This window comes from Capricornis sumatraensis, chromosome 4 (assembly GCF_032405125.1).
Source record: "Capricornis sumatraensis isolate serow.1 chromosome 4, serow.2, whole genome shotgun sequence".
Lineage (NCBI taxonomy): Eukaryota > Metazoa > Chordata > Mammalia > Artiodactyla > Bovidae > Capricornis > Capricornis sumatraensis.
This window is the reverse complement of record NC_091072.1, coordinates 46,285,885-46,303,571: the sequence shown is the minus strand read 5'-3', so window position 1 is coordinate 46,303,571 and position 17,687 is coordinate 46,285,885. Positions and strand designations below refer to the sequence as shown.

Below are 17,687 nucleotides of genomic sequence, written 5' to 3'. Positions count from 1 at the left end.
TGATTATATACTTTAAATATTTGGGTATCTTTTTAATGACTATCTTAAACCAACTTTTAATTTATATATACCAAGAGTATACACTTATTAGTTGAAAAATACATTGGTTCTACATACCTACTACTTTTAATACACAACATGATAATCTGTGTCTTCTTCCTAGTAGCACAATTATAAGGACAGGAACACAAAAGATGTTTTAGGGAGGTAAAGTAAGTACCGGAAAAACTTTCTTAGCCTTGGTTTATCATTTTTTTATCTTTCCTTTGAATACACATTGCAACTGATTTGTCCTCTTTCACTACCCTTTGACTCTATTCCTACCTAAAACTTTGGAGCTTTGGAGCAAGGTCAGGTATACCATATTATCTATTGTTGCTACTAATTAAATTATAGGTGAAAAAAATAATGAAATGCTTGATGTTAAGGAAGATACATAGAAACCAAGGAAGAGACACAGAAACCAAGGAAGAGTAAAGAAACAGAGAGAGTGGTTGTACCTCACCAATAATTATCTGGCAATTCTGGAGAAGAGGTTTCTATCTGGACTTTATATCATTAATATAGGGCTGAAAATCAAAGAGTTCAGCTCTCCACTATGACTTTTGATTTTACTTTTTAAAATAAACCTTAATTTCATCTATGATTAGTTTTAAAAACATACTTCACTCCAATGGAGAGGAGCTTATTTCCCATCTACATCTACAACAAGGCTTTCTCTATAGAAAAAAGACAGGAAGGCAAAAACTATTTGTTCCAGTATCTGTACTCAGAATCCCCGCTGCCTCCCTCCGGGAAACCAAGAAACTGCACAGAGAACGATCACCCCATAAAAGAAGATGACTTTAGCTTATCTTCCAGGAAACTCTTTCCACCCCACCCTCCCTGAACACACAACAGAGCAGCAGTGTTGAGTTCGACAGAGACAGTAATTAAAGAGGGTAAAAATGCAGACTTATAGAACACTTAATACTAAGTTGAAATTGCAATGTCATAACAGCAAGATGGTAATTCATTCAACTTTAACCCATTTGGGAAAGTTACTTTTTTTGTAACTATAACTTCTTTACATTCTCTTAACTGTTCAAGCTAACAACTTTATTGTATACTACTGCTTCTTATAAGAAGTAAATCCAGGGACCATTCCATTTTATCTTAGACATATCATTTACTAGTTTTCCAAGCATGACAGAAATGGAAAAATATATATATTAGAACAAGAACAATTTTTGTTAATTTACATAATTTGTGTTCTTCCTGTGCCTGATTCTATTAAAATTAACAAATTTAAGTTTAGTCTTATGCTTAAGGAAAAAAAAAAACCTAGTGAGACTCATTTACAAAGTATACAAGAATATAATTTTATAAATCTTTCCAGTGTTTGCTATAACTACGTTACATGAAATGTTTCCCTTCAAAGAAACTCAGAAGGATAGCGCTTACAAAATGAAACAAAACTTTCCGTGTTCATCTCTGGCAAGCAATGAACAAATACAATTTGCTTAGGAAAGATCTAGAACTGCTGCCTCCGGAGCAGAAACTACCACTAACATGCTGCTGTATAAAAGAGTCTTGGTGAGTGGCTCCTATCTGGGACTTCTTCCTCTCTTCTCATACCAGTGAATCCATTTCATATAAAGCATAAGAGAAACCTAAAGCTTTGCAGAAGTGAAACTCAGCATGCTCCACCCAAATACTTCTAAGGTAACCACTCTAAAGCAAAAATGGCAGAAGTCATTTCTTTTATCCCTGCCTCCCAAAAAACAAACCCCACAAAAGAACAAAACAACCCAAAACCCAAAGGCAAATGCTGTTGCTCAATCAATCATCACATGGATTTAGAGGCAAAAAACATGACAACAGCAATAATTCAAGTAAAGTATATGAGAAAATTTAAACACGCCACTTTCAAGTTAAGACAGAAGTGAAGGGGAGCTATGATCTTTATATCAGAGTCAAAAAGCTTAGGCATTATCACCAAATGTTAATTCACTTTACAGTCATCAATGAGACTATTGTATATATTTTTGCACCTTGCACTTGTAAAAGCAGATAAAATATTTAATATGTAATTTACATTGTATTTTACCAGCTCAGCATACAGGATGTATATAGATTATATCAAAGTGTAGTAGACAGTTAGGGGCCTGTGCAAACCCTGCAAAAATAGTACTTCAGGTATCTGCTAATTAAAAAAAAGAAGAAGAAAACAAGACATTTTGCCATTTAGAAGGGATACAATTCAAACTACCACAAAATACAAAGGACTGCAAAAATGTATACCATTCCAACAACATATATAAGTTATTAAATAAAGATTTGATTTAAAAGAATATAAATGAAGCCTTTAAGTAGGTCTTTTCTACATGCATATTATTTCTTATTAAAGAAAAAAATATGTAAAAAGGCCATTGGTAATTGCTTTGTTAACATTTGTAGAAAATGCCAATTCTCTGGTCACAAACTCCACTAGGTTTAGCACTTAAGGTCTCTGCAGTTATAAACGTAATTTAAAATACTGTTAATTCTGTAACTCCATCGGTAAAATAATGTGACTTGGAATATGGCAGTCTTCATGTTGAGGGCAATGATCCACAGTTTGTTTTTTTTTTACTTTCTTAGGGGTGAACAGTTATCCAGAAGAACAACACCCTCCGCCAACGCTCTGGGCTTGAGGTTCATCATCAATGATCTGTACACCTCGCCTTGCAGCTCCCGGCTGACTGGAGCCATTGCCTTTTGCCCTCTCATCCATTTGTGCAGTTTCTATCATTCCTAAGAGAGGGAGAAAGCAGACATCATTTAGGACCACAACTGGAGTCTTCTGTTTCTCTAATTTCCGTTTACTATCATGATAGCGGACTTTCAACCAACAAGGAAACTAAGTAATAGCAAGGGTATTTGTCCAGCTGCATCACAGCCACAGTGACATCACCAGAGAAAACAGGTTTTTGATCCGAACAAATGACTGTATACAAGGGCCATCCTTAAGATTTTCCAAGTATACTTAGAAATATGTCAGCTCAGTTCAGTTCAGTCGCCTAGTCATGTCTGACTCTTTGCAACCCTATGGACTGCAGCACACCAGGCCTCCCTGTCCATCACCAACTCCCTGAGTTTATTCAAACTCACTTCCATTGAGTTGGTGATGCCATCCAACCATCTCATCCTCTGTCGTCCCCTCTCCCCGCCTTCAAAATATGTCAAAGAAGGTCAAATTGTTCCAAGTACAAGCAATATTTAGGGTACAAGATTATTCTTCAATTAATGTAAAACTTTTAAGCAAATAACATTTGAAAGAACCAGAGTTTAGGATGAAGGAGGAAGAAGCTGGAGGACTCACACTATCTGGTTTAAAGATACAATAGAAAGTTGCTCTAATGATGACAATGAGATACTGGTGAAAAAAGAAATACAGAGTCAACAAAACAGGTCCAGAAACAGACTCCCATACATATGGTCACTTGATTTTTAACACATGTGCCAAGTTTACTGAATGAAAACAATCATCTTTTCAAGAAATAGTACTAGAACTGGACATTTACATGTAAAAAAAATGAAAGTTCAATCTGTATCTCCCACCATATGTGAACATTAGTAAGAAATTAATTTCAGATCTAAATGTAAAACAAAATGTCTAGAAGAAAACACAGCAGGAGGGGCTTCCCTGGTGGCTCACTGGTAAAGAAGTAGATCCCAACGCAGGAGATCAATCCTTGATCCAGGAGGATCCCGCCCGACTCAGAGCAACTGAGGCCACGCAGCACAACTACCGAGCCTGAGCTCCATAAAGCCCGGAGCCACAGCTACTGCAGCCTGCGGGCCCCTGAGCTGGTGCTCCACAACGCACAGAGCCACTGCCGTGGGAAGCCCGCAGAGCCCAACTAGAGAGTGGCCTCTGCTCTCCGCAGCTGAAGAAAAGCCCACACCCAGTGAAGAGCCAGCATGGCCAAAAATAAATTAACTAATTTAAAAAAAGGAAAAAATAGGAGGGAATCTCTGTAGAAGAAAATCTTTATGACTTTGAGTTAGCAAAGATTTCTCATGTAAGACACACAAAAAATGACTCAAAAGAAAAACTGACAAATCAGACCTCATTAAAATTTAGATCTTTTGCTCTTTGAGAAACAGTTAAGAAAAATGAGAATACAAGACACAGACTAGGAGTAAATAGTTGCAAAATACATTTCTGAAAAGATGAGCAAAGAAAAGAGAGTCCTTAGAACAGAATAAGGGTTCTAAACTTGGGTCCAGAGACCAATCTTGAACAATGGTTTCCAAATTGAGGTATATGGGACAATTCATTGAGATGAAATTAGAAAACAGTTTCCCCCAACCTTTCAAAATTTCTATTTTTTTAATATGTTTTACAATATACAAAATACATAAGCACTTGTATATGTTCTGTAATTTTAAAATAACATATGGAGAATATTCAATCTTTTTATATAAAGATGTCATATAAAACATTTACAAGCCACTGATCTAGAACCTCAGTACTCAAAGTATGGTCTGTGGACAAGTGTCATTAATCCTTGGCTGTCTGTTAGAAAACAGAAGTTCAGGCCTACATGAGACCAGCTTTATCAAATTACAATTTTAACAAGATCTCCTAGTGACTGATATGTACAGCAGTGGTTCTCATATTTTAGTATAAATCAGAATCGTAAGGAGGAATGATTAAAACACACATTTGGAGAACCACCTCCTAGAATTTCGATTCAGTAGGTTTGGGGTAAAGCCCAAGAATTTGCACTTCTAATACATTCTCAAATGATGCTAATGCTGCTAATTAGGAGACTACATTTAGAGAATTACTATCCCAGGTGAACTACGAATGATCTTCAGGTTTACATAAAACTAGTATTTACTCCAAAGTTTGTGTATATGTACATTTTTCTAGAGAGAAAACCATCATTTCATCATGTTCTCAAAAGAGTCTGTGATTTCAAGGAATGTAATTTGACAAAATCATCTCAATCCATTATTCTACAGACTAGGGTTTTCCTAAGTATAGTATGTGTTCTATTGGTGATATGAGAAATGACTTTCAGGTTGTATATGATAAACATTTTCCTTTCTCTCTCTTTTTTTTAATATGAAAAAGCACAAACATACATAAAAGAAAAACATAATGAAAATCTATTATGTCCATCACACACTTTCATCCATACTTGGCAATCATCACTACCATTATTTTTAAATCAAATTTATGCGCCAGACATATAAATTTCATTCATAAATTATGATTTCTAAAGATAAAAACTTTAAAAAAATAAAAATTATTTTCAGGCATAATCACAACACTATAATTATGCCTAACAAAATTTACAATATTTCTTAAGATCATCAATAGTCCCAATCGTTTCATAAATGTTCTTTTTCACTAGTTTGTCAAATTAGGATACAAATAACGTCCATCCACTGCAACATGTTGTTACATCTCTTAAATCTTTTATTCTGTATATTCCCCTTCCATTTTTATTTTTAATGGTATTGCATTTATTTTAATATGTTTAGCAAACACAACACATCCATACACCTACTTTTACAAAGGTCAAGAAAGAGTTCCTCAATTCCTTTGTTCTGTTTGGCTGAAGTGTGATAATGTTTTGCTCCCACAGATTCTGCATACCTTAAAAAGAAAAGTAACATCAGTAATTGCTGTAAAAAAATGTTTCAAGTTTTTGACACAACTGCTATTTGAACTTTCTTTTTTTACAGTAGCACTTTTGGTACTTATTACCAATTAACTCAGGTATAGTGAAATTAAAATTATATACTGGTTAATATCTCTATATATTGAACCAACTTTTAAATAAGAATATATTGCAAGACTTGAAATTTTTATAAATTAATTTGCAACCCAAATATTTGTTTTTGTGACTCGCTATTTGGCCATGGAAGTTTCCTTTTGCATCACTTTTATATTTTTTACTGAAACCAGAAAAAGAATTGAAAGTGAAATATCTTTAAATGTCATGAAAAGTCTAGAAACTGCCAATGTAAACACACTTCATTGAATCCAATAGCTCAATCTATATTAAAAGATTTGAGTAATAACTAAATGGTAAAGAACACGGTGCAAGGATGAAGACTTCTTACAGAGAGTGACTGATGGAAGGAAGAGAAAGAAAACACTTACGATTCTGCTTCTTGAATGGAAACATGTCTCTCCTTCTCCAAGTCTACTTTATTACCTAATTGGAAAAGTAAATGCCAGTGTTTAACACTGATTCATTTTTATAATGAAATTAAGCTAATTCTAAACATACAAATTCTATTTTGATCCCATAGAAAAATAATGCAAATCCCCACCAGACTTCTCAAAGTGTCTTGAAACTATCAAGTGAACTCCTATGACATGAGGGTTGATCTTGACTGTCAAGGTGAATGCCTCAACCTCCCTCAGATGGCTCAATGAATATCCCTCCTGAAGCTGTGGCCTCGGAGAGAAAAGACCTCGCCCAAGGAGATGAGCATTCTTTTTGATTTAGAGTATAAACGGGATTAAGATTTACTAGGGAACTCTAAGAAAAAAATCTATGATTTTTATCCAAGTCTAAGTAAAGTCGCTCAGTCGTGTATGACTTTTTGCAACCCCGTGGACTGTAGCCTACCAGGCTCCTCCGTCCATGGGATTCTCCAGGCAAGAATACTGGAGTCAGTTGCCATTTCCTTCTCCAAGGGATCTTCCCAACCCAGGGATCGAACCCAGATCTCCTGCATTGCAGGCAGACGCTTTAACCTCTGAGCCAGCAGGGAAGCCCCGAGTCTAAGTGGTCCCCAATCAACTCAGAGATGCTCAGTAATTAAATAAGGCCACCTTATTGCTCATGAAAATATATTAGGCTAGCCTTTGGGATCCTAAGAATACTTTGGTTTTCTGGATGATATGAACTGATTAAAGAAAGCATTAAAATGTATGGCTTTTGAAGTACTTCATCAGTGCAAGGGAACAAACTGTACTGTTTGTTTTAAAACCATCAGAGAACTTAGTATATGAACACCATGCAGATTTTAAATTACTGAAAACAAGTTTGGCTTTCCCTAAGCAATGGAACCAAACTCAAACTATGCTACAAAGCAACCAGAATAAAAGTGAAGAAACTTCAAAATGCAGATTCCTTATTATATACAGGCTAGAGATGAAGGTAAGAAGGCTGGACTGAGTGCTAAAGCCAAGGGAAATAACAGACAGGAAAGGGAGAAATACACTAAGAAAGGACACGTTAAAGAAATATTTTCATTTCTATTATGACCTGTAGAGGTAAAAAAATCGGAGAAGGCAATGGCACCCCACTCCAGTACTCCTGGCCTGGAAAATCCCATGGACAGAGGAGCCTGGAAGGCTGCAGTCCATGGGGTCACTGAGGGTCGGACACGACTGAGCGACTTCACTTTCACTTTCATTCACTGCAGAAAGAAATAGCAACCCATTCCAGTGTTCTCACCTGGAGAATCCCAGGGACGGGGGAGCCCGGTGGGCTGCCCTCTGTGGGGTCACACAGAGTCGGACATGACTGAAGTGACTTAGCAGCAGAGGTAAAAAGGGAAATCCTGTAAATAAGGTCATTTTTTTCTTGGAACTTTAGAGCATCAAGAAGACAATTTCAGATAAAGCACTGAACTAAGCTCCCAATGAAAGATGCAATGCTTAGACCTGAGAGGTACAGGCCCAGAGGTTTTGTATATAGAAGACCTCAAATAATCTGAGCCCCTAATTATGTGCAGCCTCAAGCAACATCTGACATGGTAGCCTAAGGCTGAGAGGGAAGCACATATGCTAAAGCTCAAAAGGTCCTAACAAATTCAGTACTGAACTCTTCCTTGTTTGAACAGTTATCAGTCTATCCCAGCAAGAAAACACATATTAGTTCTGATCTCCCACATTATTCTGTCAATAAAATTTTTAAGCTGCTAAATATTACAGCCAATATATCCAACAGTCACCAGCAGAGTAAGTTGTTCTATGCCATGAAGAATGCAAAAGGCACCACCTAGTGGCAGATGGTTCCAACAAACAGGAACAAGATTCTGCCACAGTAAAAAGGTAAAGTTGGCTTAAAGCTCAACATTCAAAAAACGAAGATCATGGCATCTCGGTCCCATCACTTCATGGGAAATAGATGGGGAAACAGTGAAAACAGTGTCAGACTTTATTTTGGGGGGCTCCAAAATCACTGCAGATGGTGATTGCAGCCATGAAATTAAAAGATGCTTACTCCTCAGAAGGAAAGTTATGACCAAACTAGATAGCATATTCAAAAGCAGAGACATTACTTGTCCAACAAAGGTCCGTCTAGTCAAGGTTATGGTTTTTCCTGTGGTCATGTATGGATGTGAGAGTTGGACTGTGAAGAAAGCTGAGCGAACTGATGCTTTTGAACTGTGGTATTGGAGAAGACTCTTGAGAGTCCCATTGACTACAAGGAGATCCAACCAGTCCATTCTAAAGGAGATCAGTCCTGGGTGTTCTTTGGAAGGAATGATGCTAAAGCTGAAACTCCAATACTTTGGCCACCTCATGCGAAGAGTTAACACATTGGAAAAGACTCTGATGCTGGGAGGGATTGGGGGCAGGAGGAGAAGGGGACGAACAGAGGATGAGATGGCTGGATGGCATCACTGACTTAGATGGATGTGAGTTTGAGTGAACTCCGGGAGTTGGTGATGGACAGGGAGGCCTGGCGTGCTGCAATTCATGGGGTCGCAAAGAGTCGGACACAACTGAGCGACTGAACTGAACTGAACTGAACTGAAAAAGGTAAACCGTCTCCTATAGAAAAAGGAAACTTTTGTTGAAATTAATGAAAACCCTCTGAGTTGGTTTGATAGAGCTTAAATGTCTTTTTTTTTCTTCCAAAATCTGCCAGAATTACTAACATCTACTTTTTAAAAATGAGGCTAGGGAAAGTAGACAATCACCTTATTGCCTCAAATGAATATTCAGGGAAAACTGAGACACTGCTTTATTATTTAATAACATTTAGACTTAACCAACTTTAATAAAGCCGGTTATTTTCTTTTTAAATTTTCTGCCTCGCCACCGTGGCTTGAAGTATCTTGGTTACCCAGCCAGAGACTGAACCTGGGCCACAGCAGGCAAAGCGCCAAGTCCTAAACACTGGGCCACCAGGGAATTCCCTAAAATCGGTTACTATTATAATTGCTAACTATTTTAATAACACAATTAATATTTTAAACAAAAAAAAATCCTTCTACTAAATAACTACTGTTTCTCTGAACAGTTAAGTGCTCATGATGGATTAACAGCACAGGCTAAGTCACAAGACTGCCTGTCAGTGACTGATAAGTTCAAGACCTTTGTAGCTCCTACATTCTTTTGAAGGCAAGAGAGCTAAAGTTGGCAGTTTTGAGGCTTATCTCCCTGGTAGCTCAGATGATAAAGAGTCTGTTTGCAGTGCTGGAGACCCAGGTTCGATCCCCAGGTCAGGGAGATCCCCTAGAGAAGGAAATGGCAACCCACTCCAGTATTCTTGCCTGGAGAATCCCATGGATGGAGGAACCTGACAGGCTACAGTCCACGGGGTCGCAAAGAGTCAGACACGACTAAGCGACTTCACTTCACTTCTGTTTCAATACTATTCTGTGGCCACATTGGGAACTTTCCAATAGGCTTAAAACACCTGAAAACAAGAATAACCACCAAAATAAGCACCTACTTGAAAGCACTATATACTTTCTGAGGGCTGAAGCCACTGGAGAGGAAAAGGCTATCCTGCTAAGAACACTAAAAACTTTTTCTTCTTTTAAAATACCCATTTTAATAAAGAACATGGAAGGGATATACCCATTACTAAGAGCAGATGGCTAATAGCAATAAAGAGAATTTTATTTTGGTTAGACTGGATGGAATGTGGCGTAGTGGAAACTTAAATCTGATAAACTTTGCTTTAACTTCTGGCTCATTTCAAAACTATATGATTTGGGGCATATTACTTCACCCCTCTTAGTTTCACTTTGTACAAATGTAGCTAATAAACTTTCCAAGGTTAATGTGAAAATAAGATATAATGTAAAAGGCCTAGTAAATAGTACACATGCAATGGAGAGTAGTTATTAAAATCAGCCATATCCATCAGTGGATGATCAAGTGAAAAATCAATAGTTATGAGAGACTTAAAGCCCATGATAATTAATATGTCTTATCACAATCCTGACTGGCTTACATAATCCTTTACCCACCCCACCCCCCAATTTAGTTAGGTTTCCTTTTGCGTTATCCCAGCACCCTCTCCTTACCTCTTCACAGCTTTTACCATAATATACAATAAGAACTTGTTTTTCCTCTCTCACCCTACATGATAAGCTCTGGGACTACAAGGACCGTATCTATTTTTTAACTTATTCACTGTATTACTCTCAAAGCATGGTACATGGCAGCAAGTAATACATACTGCTGGTTAAGGATATGGGCCTGAAGCAGCAGACAGGCCTGAATTAAAATCCCAGGCCTATCTCTAAGTACTATGTAGTCTGGGAAGTGTCACGCTCTCTAGGTCCATTTTCTCATGTGTAAAATGGCAATGGCAACAATACCTTCTTGCAGTGTTGTCAGGAGGCTTAAATGAAATAATAAGGATGTTCTTAGAACAGTACCTGGCATTCAATAAGTGGTAAGTAGTTATTAAAAACTATATGTTTAACAAACATACAAATGTTGAGAACAGACTATTAACAACATATTCTATTAAATAGAGCAACCATAGCCAAGAGTGCTGATCAATGGATTAACTAAAACTAGAGGGAAAAGTCTCTACTAGCAAAGTATGGAGTTCTCTATTCCTGATTTACATATTATCAGTGGTTTAGATAAGGACCGAGAAGGTTATCTAATTTACACATGGAAAAAGCTAGTAGATTACAAATATGTCAAACATAAACATTCAGAAACATATGGCAAGTTGAAATTCTGACACTTAGGTTTATATAACAGTTATGCAGGAAGACAGGGAAAGCCTAACAGAAGAGCAATACTTATAAAAACGGAATTCTGATTTTTGTTATAATCTACGTAAAAGACAAATTAAGCTGACATGACTGCTAAAAACCATATGCAATCTTAGAGATAATAATCTAAAGAAAAAAGGAACCAGAAAGAAATGCCAGAAGTCCACAGAGAGAGTTCTAGAGTTCTTTTACTTTACCCATTAAGAATATTCCTCCACTGTAGTGAATCATGGTCTACTTTCATCTTTGGAGTCAAAGTTACCTTTGGAGTCCTTAACTCAAAAATATGTATAGTTAAATGTAACAAGAATAGATTCAAGGGATTAGATCTGGTAGACAGAATGTCTGAAGAACTATGGATGTAGGTTTGTAACACTGTACAGGAACCAGTAACCAAAATCATCCCAAAGAAAAAGAAATGCAAGAAGGCAAAGCGGTTGTCTGAGGAGGATTTACAAATAGCCGAGGAAAGAAAAGAAGCAAAAGGCAAGGAAGAAAGAAAGATAATCCCAAATGAATGCAGAGTTCCACAGAATAGCAAAGAGAGATAAGAAGGCCTTCTTAAATGAACAAGGCAAAGAAATAGAGGAAAACAATAGAATAGGAAAGACTAGAGATCGCTTCAAGAAAACTGGAGCTATCAAGGAAACATCTCATAAAAGAATGGGCACGATAAAGGACATAAATGGTAAACACCTAACAGAAGCAGAAGAGACTAAGAAGAGGTGGCAAGAATACACACAAAAACTGTACAAAAAAGGTCTTAATGACCCCGATAACTAGAACTGGACATCCTGGAGTGTTAAGTCAAGTGGGCTTTCAGAAGCATGACTATGAGCAAAGCTAGTCGAGGTGACGGAATTCCAGCTTAGCTATTTAAAACCCTAATAGATGATGCTGTTAAACTGCTGCACTCAGTATGTCTGTAAATTTGGAAAATCCAGCAGTGGCCACAGGACTGGAAACGGTCAGTTTTCATTCCAATCCCAAAGAAAGGCAATGTCAAAGAATGTTCAAACTACTGCACAATTGCACTCATTTCGCATGCTAGTAAGGTAATGCTCAAAATCCTTCAAGACAGGCTTCAATCGTACGTGAACCGCTAACTTCCAGGTGTGCAAGGTGGGTTTTGAAGAGGCAGAGGAAGCCAGAGCAAACTGCCAACATTTGTTGAATGATGGAGAAAGCAAGGAAGTTCCAGAAAAACATCTACTTCTGCTTCATTGACTATGCTAAAGCTTTTGACTGGGTAGATCACAAGAAACTGGAAAATTCTTAGAGATGGGACTAGCAGACCACCTTACCCGTCTCCTGAGAAACCTGTCTGCAGGTCAAGAAGCAACACAGCCGGACATGGAACAATAGACTGGTTCCAAATTGGAAAAGGAGTACGACAAGGCTGTATTCTGTCACCCTGCTTTTAACTTATATGCAGAGTAAATCATGCAAAATGCCAGGCTGAATGAAGCACAAGCTGGAATCAAGATTGCTGGGAGGAAATATCAACAACCTCAGATATGCAGATGATACCCCTCTAATAGCAAAAAGTGAAGAGGAACTAAAGAACCTCTTGATTAGGGTGAAAAAGAGTGAAAAAGATGGTTTAAAACTCAACATTCAAAAAACTAAAATCATAGCATCTGGCCCCATCACTTCATGGCAAATAGATGGGGGAAAAGTAGAAACACTGACAGATTTTCTTTTGCTGGGCTCCAAAATCACTGTGGATAGTGACTGCCAACACAAAATAAAAAGACACTTGTTCCTTGGAAGGTAAGCAATGACAAACCTAGACAGTGTATTAAAAACTAGTGACATCAATTTGCTGACAAAGATCTATGTAGTCAAAGCTATGGTTTTTCCAATAGTCAGGTATGGATGTGAGTTGAAACATAAAGAAAGCAGACTGCTGAACAATTGATGCTTTTGACTTGTGCTCTTCAAGACTTTTGAGAGTCCCTTGGATAGCAAGATCAAACTAGTCAATCCTAAAATAAATCAACCCTGAATATTCATTGGAAGGACTGATGCTGAAGCTGACACTCTTAATACTTTAGCCAACTGAGTGAAAAGCCAACTCGCTGGCAAAGCCCCTGATGCTGGGAAAGACTGAAGACAAAAGGAGAAGGGAGTGGCAGAGAATGAGATGATTAGATAGCATCACCCATTTAATGGACATGAATTTGAGCAAACTCTGGGAGATAGTGGAGAACAGAAGAGACTGGCGTGCTGCAGTCCGTGGGGTTGTAAAGTTGCTTAGCGACTGAACAATAATATGACAAAAACACAGCTTAAGTCACTGATTTTAATTACACTGTAGTTGCCAAACTCTTTTATTTTCTAAAATAATCTTATGATGAAAAACTAAAGGTCAAGTTGAAGGAAGGCTGGGAGACTCAAAAGCCCTACATGTTCAGGGTTTCCCCGCTGCTCCCCAAGGGCATTCCTTGAATTACAGATGTTTGAATCTCCTGAAAGATCCCTTCCAAATTCTAAATTACTCTAAAATATTAAATACTAAAATACCATTCTTTTCTCATGTAACTTTAAAATGAAAATTATTCATTTACTATTTTTTAATAAAGTATTAAAGAAACAAAGGACATTTTAAAAAATTAATGACACTTACCTACTATACATAAACAGATCTCATTTCCCAACATTTTCCGTAATTCTTTCACCCAGTTTTTAACCTGTGTATACAAGCGTAAATATTAAAAGAAATCCTGTTACAATGACTACAATTACAACACCCCAAAATGCAATGTTGTGAAAGTACCTCAAAATTCTGTCTAATGGTCCACAAATTTAGTTATTAGGAATGATTCACTATCAGTTCAGTTGCTCAGTCGTGTCCGACTCTTTGCGACCCCATGAATCACAGCATGCCAGGCCTCCCTGTCCATCACCAACTCCCGGAGTTCACTCAGACTTGCGTCCATCGAGTCAGCGATGCCATCCAGCCTTCTCATCCTCGGTCGTCCCCTTCTTCTGCCCCCAATCCCTCCCAGCATCAGAGTCTTTTCCAATGAGTCCACAGCTGGGTATTGTTTTTGCTTTGGCTCCATCCCTTCATTCTTTCTGGATTTATTTCTCCACTGACCTCCAGTAGCCTATTGGGCTCCTACTGACCTGGGGAGTTCCTCTTTCAGTATCCTATCATTTTGCCTTTTCATACTGTTCATGGGGTTCTCAAGGCAAGAATACGGAAGTGGTTTGCCATTCCCTTCTCCAGTGGACCATATTCTGTCAGACCTCTCCACCATGACCCGCCCGTCTTGGGTTCCCCTGTGGGCATGGCTTAGTTTCATTGAGTTAGACAAGGCTGTGGTCCTAGTGTGATTAGATTGACTATACAGGATCATTTATATTGCAAATCACACTCACTCACTCACTCACACACACACACACACACACACACACACACACACACCCACCCACCCACCCAATAGAAAGATTTCTCTCTCCATCTACATGTAAGTATAAAGAGAAGCACCTCTAATTACAATCTTTCATCAATCATCCACAAATCTAAGCAAAGCTGTTCACCAGAGCAAAAGCATGTCAACTCTAGCATCTGATAATAGATGCTTGTATAGAATCACATTGGATTGAAGAAAATATGGGCTTGGGAATTCCCTAGTGGTCCAGAGGCTAGAATTCAGTGCTTTATTCTCAGGGTCAGGGTTCAATCCCTGGTCAGGAAACTAAGATCCCACAAGCCACAAGATGCGACCAAAAAAAACAAAACAAAACTAAAAAACACACACATACACGAGCTTAATTAAGTCTTTTATACCCCAGCTGGTTCCAAAAGAGAGGGCACGGGAGCTTCTGTGACAAACATTTAGAGGAAAAACAAAACGTACAGGAGTAGAAAAAGAGCAAAATAAGTTTTATCCTTTGGTGTGTGGTAGGTTTCTTCACTCGGCACCTCTGGTATTTGGGCCTCGACAGCCCTCTGCTGGGAGGGGCTGTCCTGTGCAGTGAATGCTGTTTGGTGGCACCCCTGGACTTCCACCGACTAGACCCAGTGTCACTGCCAGGTGCGACCACCAAGGATGCCTCTAGAGATCGCTATCACCCATGGATAACCACTGGACTGCAAGGGAATCCCTAAATCTAACCAATATTCTTTTTAATTGTTATTCATCTGCGGTCAGATTCCCCTCCACAGGTATTCTATTGATTAACCCATACACTCTGTGATGAGTTAAAGAGGGTCAGAAATTCTCTGCCAAGAGTCTATTTCTCCTCTCTCTGACTCTGTTCTAGCCTAGTCTCTTGCTTTGACCAAGAGAAGGTGGCAGCACTAATGCCATGCCAATTCCAGACTAAAGACTTAGGAAGGTCTGGCAGCTCTCTCTTGGGATCTGGTTGTCATATAAGGTTTGGCTGGAATACAGAATGAGAGCATGTGGACAGAGTACTGGAGAACAAGACACCAAATGGAGTGAGAAGGCACACAGAGGAAAACCAGGCCCTCTTGGATCCAGGTCCCCACCAAGCCAACCCCCAGCTCATGCAGCTGTCTGAGTGACTCCACTGACACCACATGGAGCAAAGGATTTGTCCAGAAAAAAAAGAGAGTAAAAATCACTCAGTCCTGTCCGACTCTTTGCGACCCCATGGACTACACAGTCCATGGAATTCTCCAGGCCAGAATACTGGAGTGGGTAGCCTTTCCCTTCTCCAGGGGATCTTACCAACCCAGGGATCGAACCCAGGTCTCCTGCATTGCAGGTAGATTCCTTACCAACTGAGCCACAAGGGAAGCCCAAGAATACTGGAATGGGTAGCCTATCTCTTCTCCAGGAGATTTTCCAGACCCAGGAATTGAACCAGGGTCTCCTGCATTGCAGGCAGATTCTTTACCAACTATCAGAGAAGCTCAGGCAACCCTCAAAACCGTGGGAAATAATATGTTGTTGTTTTAAGCCATCAAATTTGGGGTGTTTTGTTATGTAGCAAGAGATAACTGGTCACTTTTCAACCTAAATGACTCCACTTTCTTTTAATCAATAAAATACTTAAACCATTTCTTTTCATGCAAAAAAGGCAAGAAGGGATAGAAGGGATAACAAACAGCATCCCAAAGATAAAACATTGTAAAATATCATTAAATCTGAAAGCTACCTATTTTCATTTTTCTACTCCTTGGCCTAACTTTTGCAACATGGTATTAATAATCCAAAGGCTAACTTGTATATCTGCTTCATCCATTAAATGCTAGGAAATAAATAAAAATAAAGAAACAAAAAGGGCAAGTAATTTCAAGAAGTACAAACCTGTAACTCAAGGCAAGAAAAGCTTCGCCTTGGAATTACCCCCTTGAGTTACATATCCTTTCTTATTCCCAGAAAGGGTTTCAAAAGATCAAATAAGTAAACTGTCACAATCCTAACTGTGATGAGTATTCAGAGGTAAGTTTAATGGTCACTCGTTTTTGGTCCCAAAAACTTTATAAAAATGGAAGTGCTTTAAAATAAACACTGCGTAGATTTTCCTTTTAAAATCAGTACTGAATACTCCAGGATACCTAGTGAGGAGAAGAGCTTAACCTTGACTTAGTTCTTCTTTTACCTCCCCATAATTATGGACCCCACCTGTGCAGCCACACCAAGTTTTCAGGTGCCCAGTGTGTACAGAAAAAAAAGTTCGTGATTTTTCTTTAATAAGGAGAAAAAGAAGGCGTCTATATTTTTCTGAAGCTTTACTTCAGATTATTTCCCTTTCCTAATATCTGAGAAAACCATATAATAAACTATTAATAGATGATATCCATATTGTTAATATGAATTAAATATGCCATTAAAAAATATGACTGGTCATCATTTATGCACAAACTAGAAAATCCCATGGACGGAGGAGCCTGGTAGGCTGCAGTCCATGAGGTCGCTAAGAGTCAGAGATGACTGAGCGACTTCCCTTTCACTTTTCACTTTCCTGCATTGGAGAAGGAAATGGCAACCCACTCCAGTGTTCTTGCCTGGAGAATCCCAGGGACAGGGGAGCCTGGTGGGCTGCCGTCTATGGTGTCGCACAGAGTCAGACACGACTGAAGTGACTTAGCAGTAGCAGCAGTATACTTTTAAAGCCAAGGCTAATCACAGACATGTTAATGCAGACCTGACCAATCATTATTGCTCTATTAAGTCATTCACCCATAAGTAAGCAAGATACCTTCTGGAAAGAATCTTCATCTGTTATATCATAAACTAAAATAGCTCCATTTGAATCTCTGTAGTAAATTGGACCCAATGCGTGGAATCTCTCTTGACCTGCTGTATCCTAAATAAAGCAACGAACGTTTATTAGACCAGAAGAAAAAATATATCTATTATTTAAACTACAGTGAGCTTCTGATTAATTATACACTAGGGTATAAAGTTATAGATAACCCCAAAACACTGTTAAAAGAAACAAGGTAAAAAAATTTTTAAGTAAAGTTATAATTAATATTTAATGTTTTACTGTTTTGTAAAGGTTACTTCTCCTCTCCCCAACCCTCCTCCTCAGCAATCTTTCCCACCCTCGCTAAAAAGCCAGTTCAGTTGCCAAAGGGCTGGAATGACCACAATGCAGTGATGCCTTACTGCATTATCCTTGCTCTAGTCTCCACCAGCCACTCCCTTGGAAGATTAGGACATAGAGACGGGGGGATAAAGGCCAGACAGCCTGTCCACCTCTTTTTCTGAAATGGAATCCCTTGA

General features: G+C 38.5%; 1 protein-coding gene across 1 annotated transcript in view; it reads right to left on the bottom strand.

Moving 5' to 3' along the window:
- Positions 1 to 1,147: 1,147 nt before the first annotated feature.
- RAB21 (RAB21, member RAS oncogene family) overlaps positions 1,148 to 17,687 on the bottom strand; it is a 30,298-nt gene continuing 13,758 nt past the window's right edge. The window contains exons 3-7 of the mRNA XM_068970820.1: positions 17,158 to 17,265; positions 13,604 to 13,667; positions 6,146 to 6,200; positions 5,547 to 5,635; positions 1,148 to 2,775 (exon numbers count right to left, since the gene is read on the bottom strand). Coding sequence (XP_068826921.1) covers positions 2,633 to 2,775; positions 5,547 to 5,635; positions 6,146 to 6,200; positions 13,604 to 13,667; positions 17,158 to 17,265 — 459 coding nt within the window. The 3' untranslated portion in view covers positions 1,148 to 2,632. The remainder of the gene's footprint in view (positions 2,776 to 5,546; positions 5,636 to 6,145; positions 6,201 to 13,603; positions 13,668 to 17,157; positions 17,266 to 17,687) is intronic.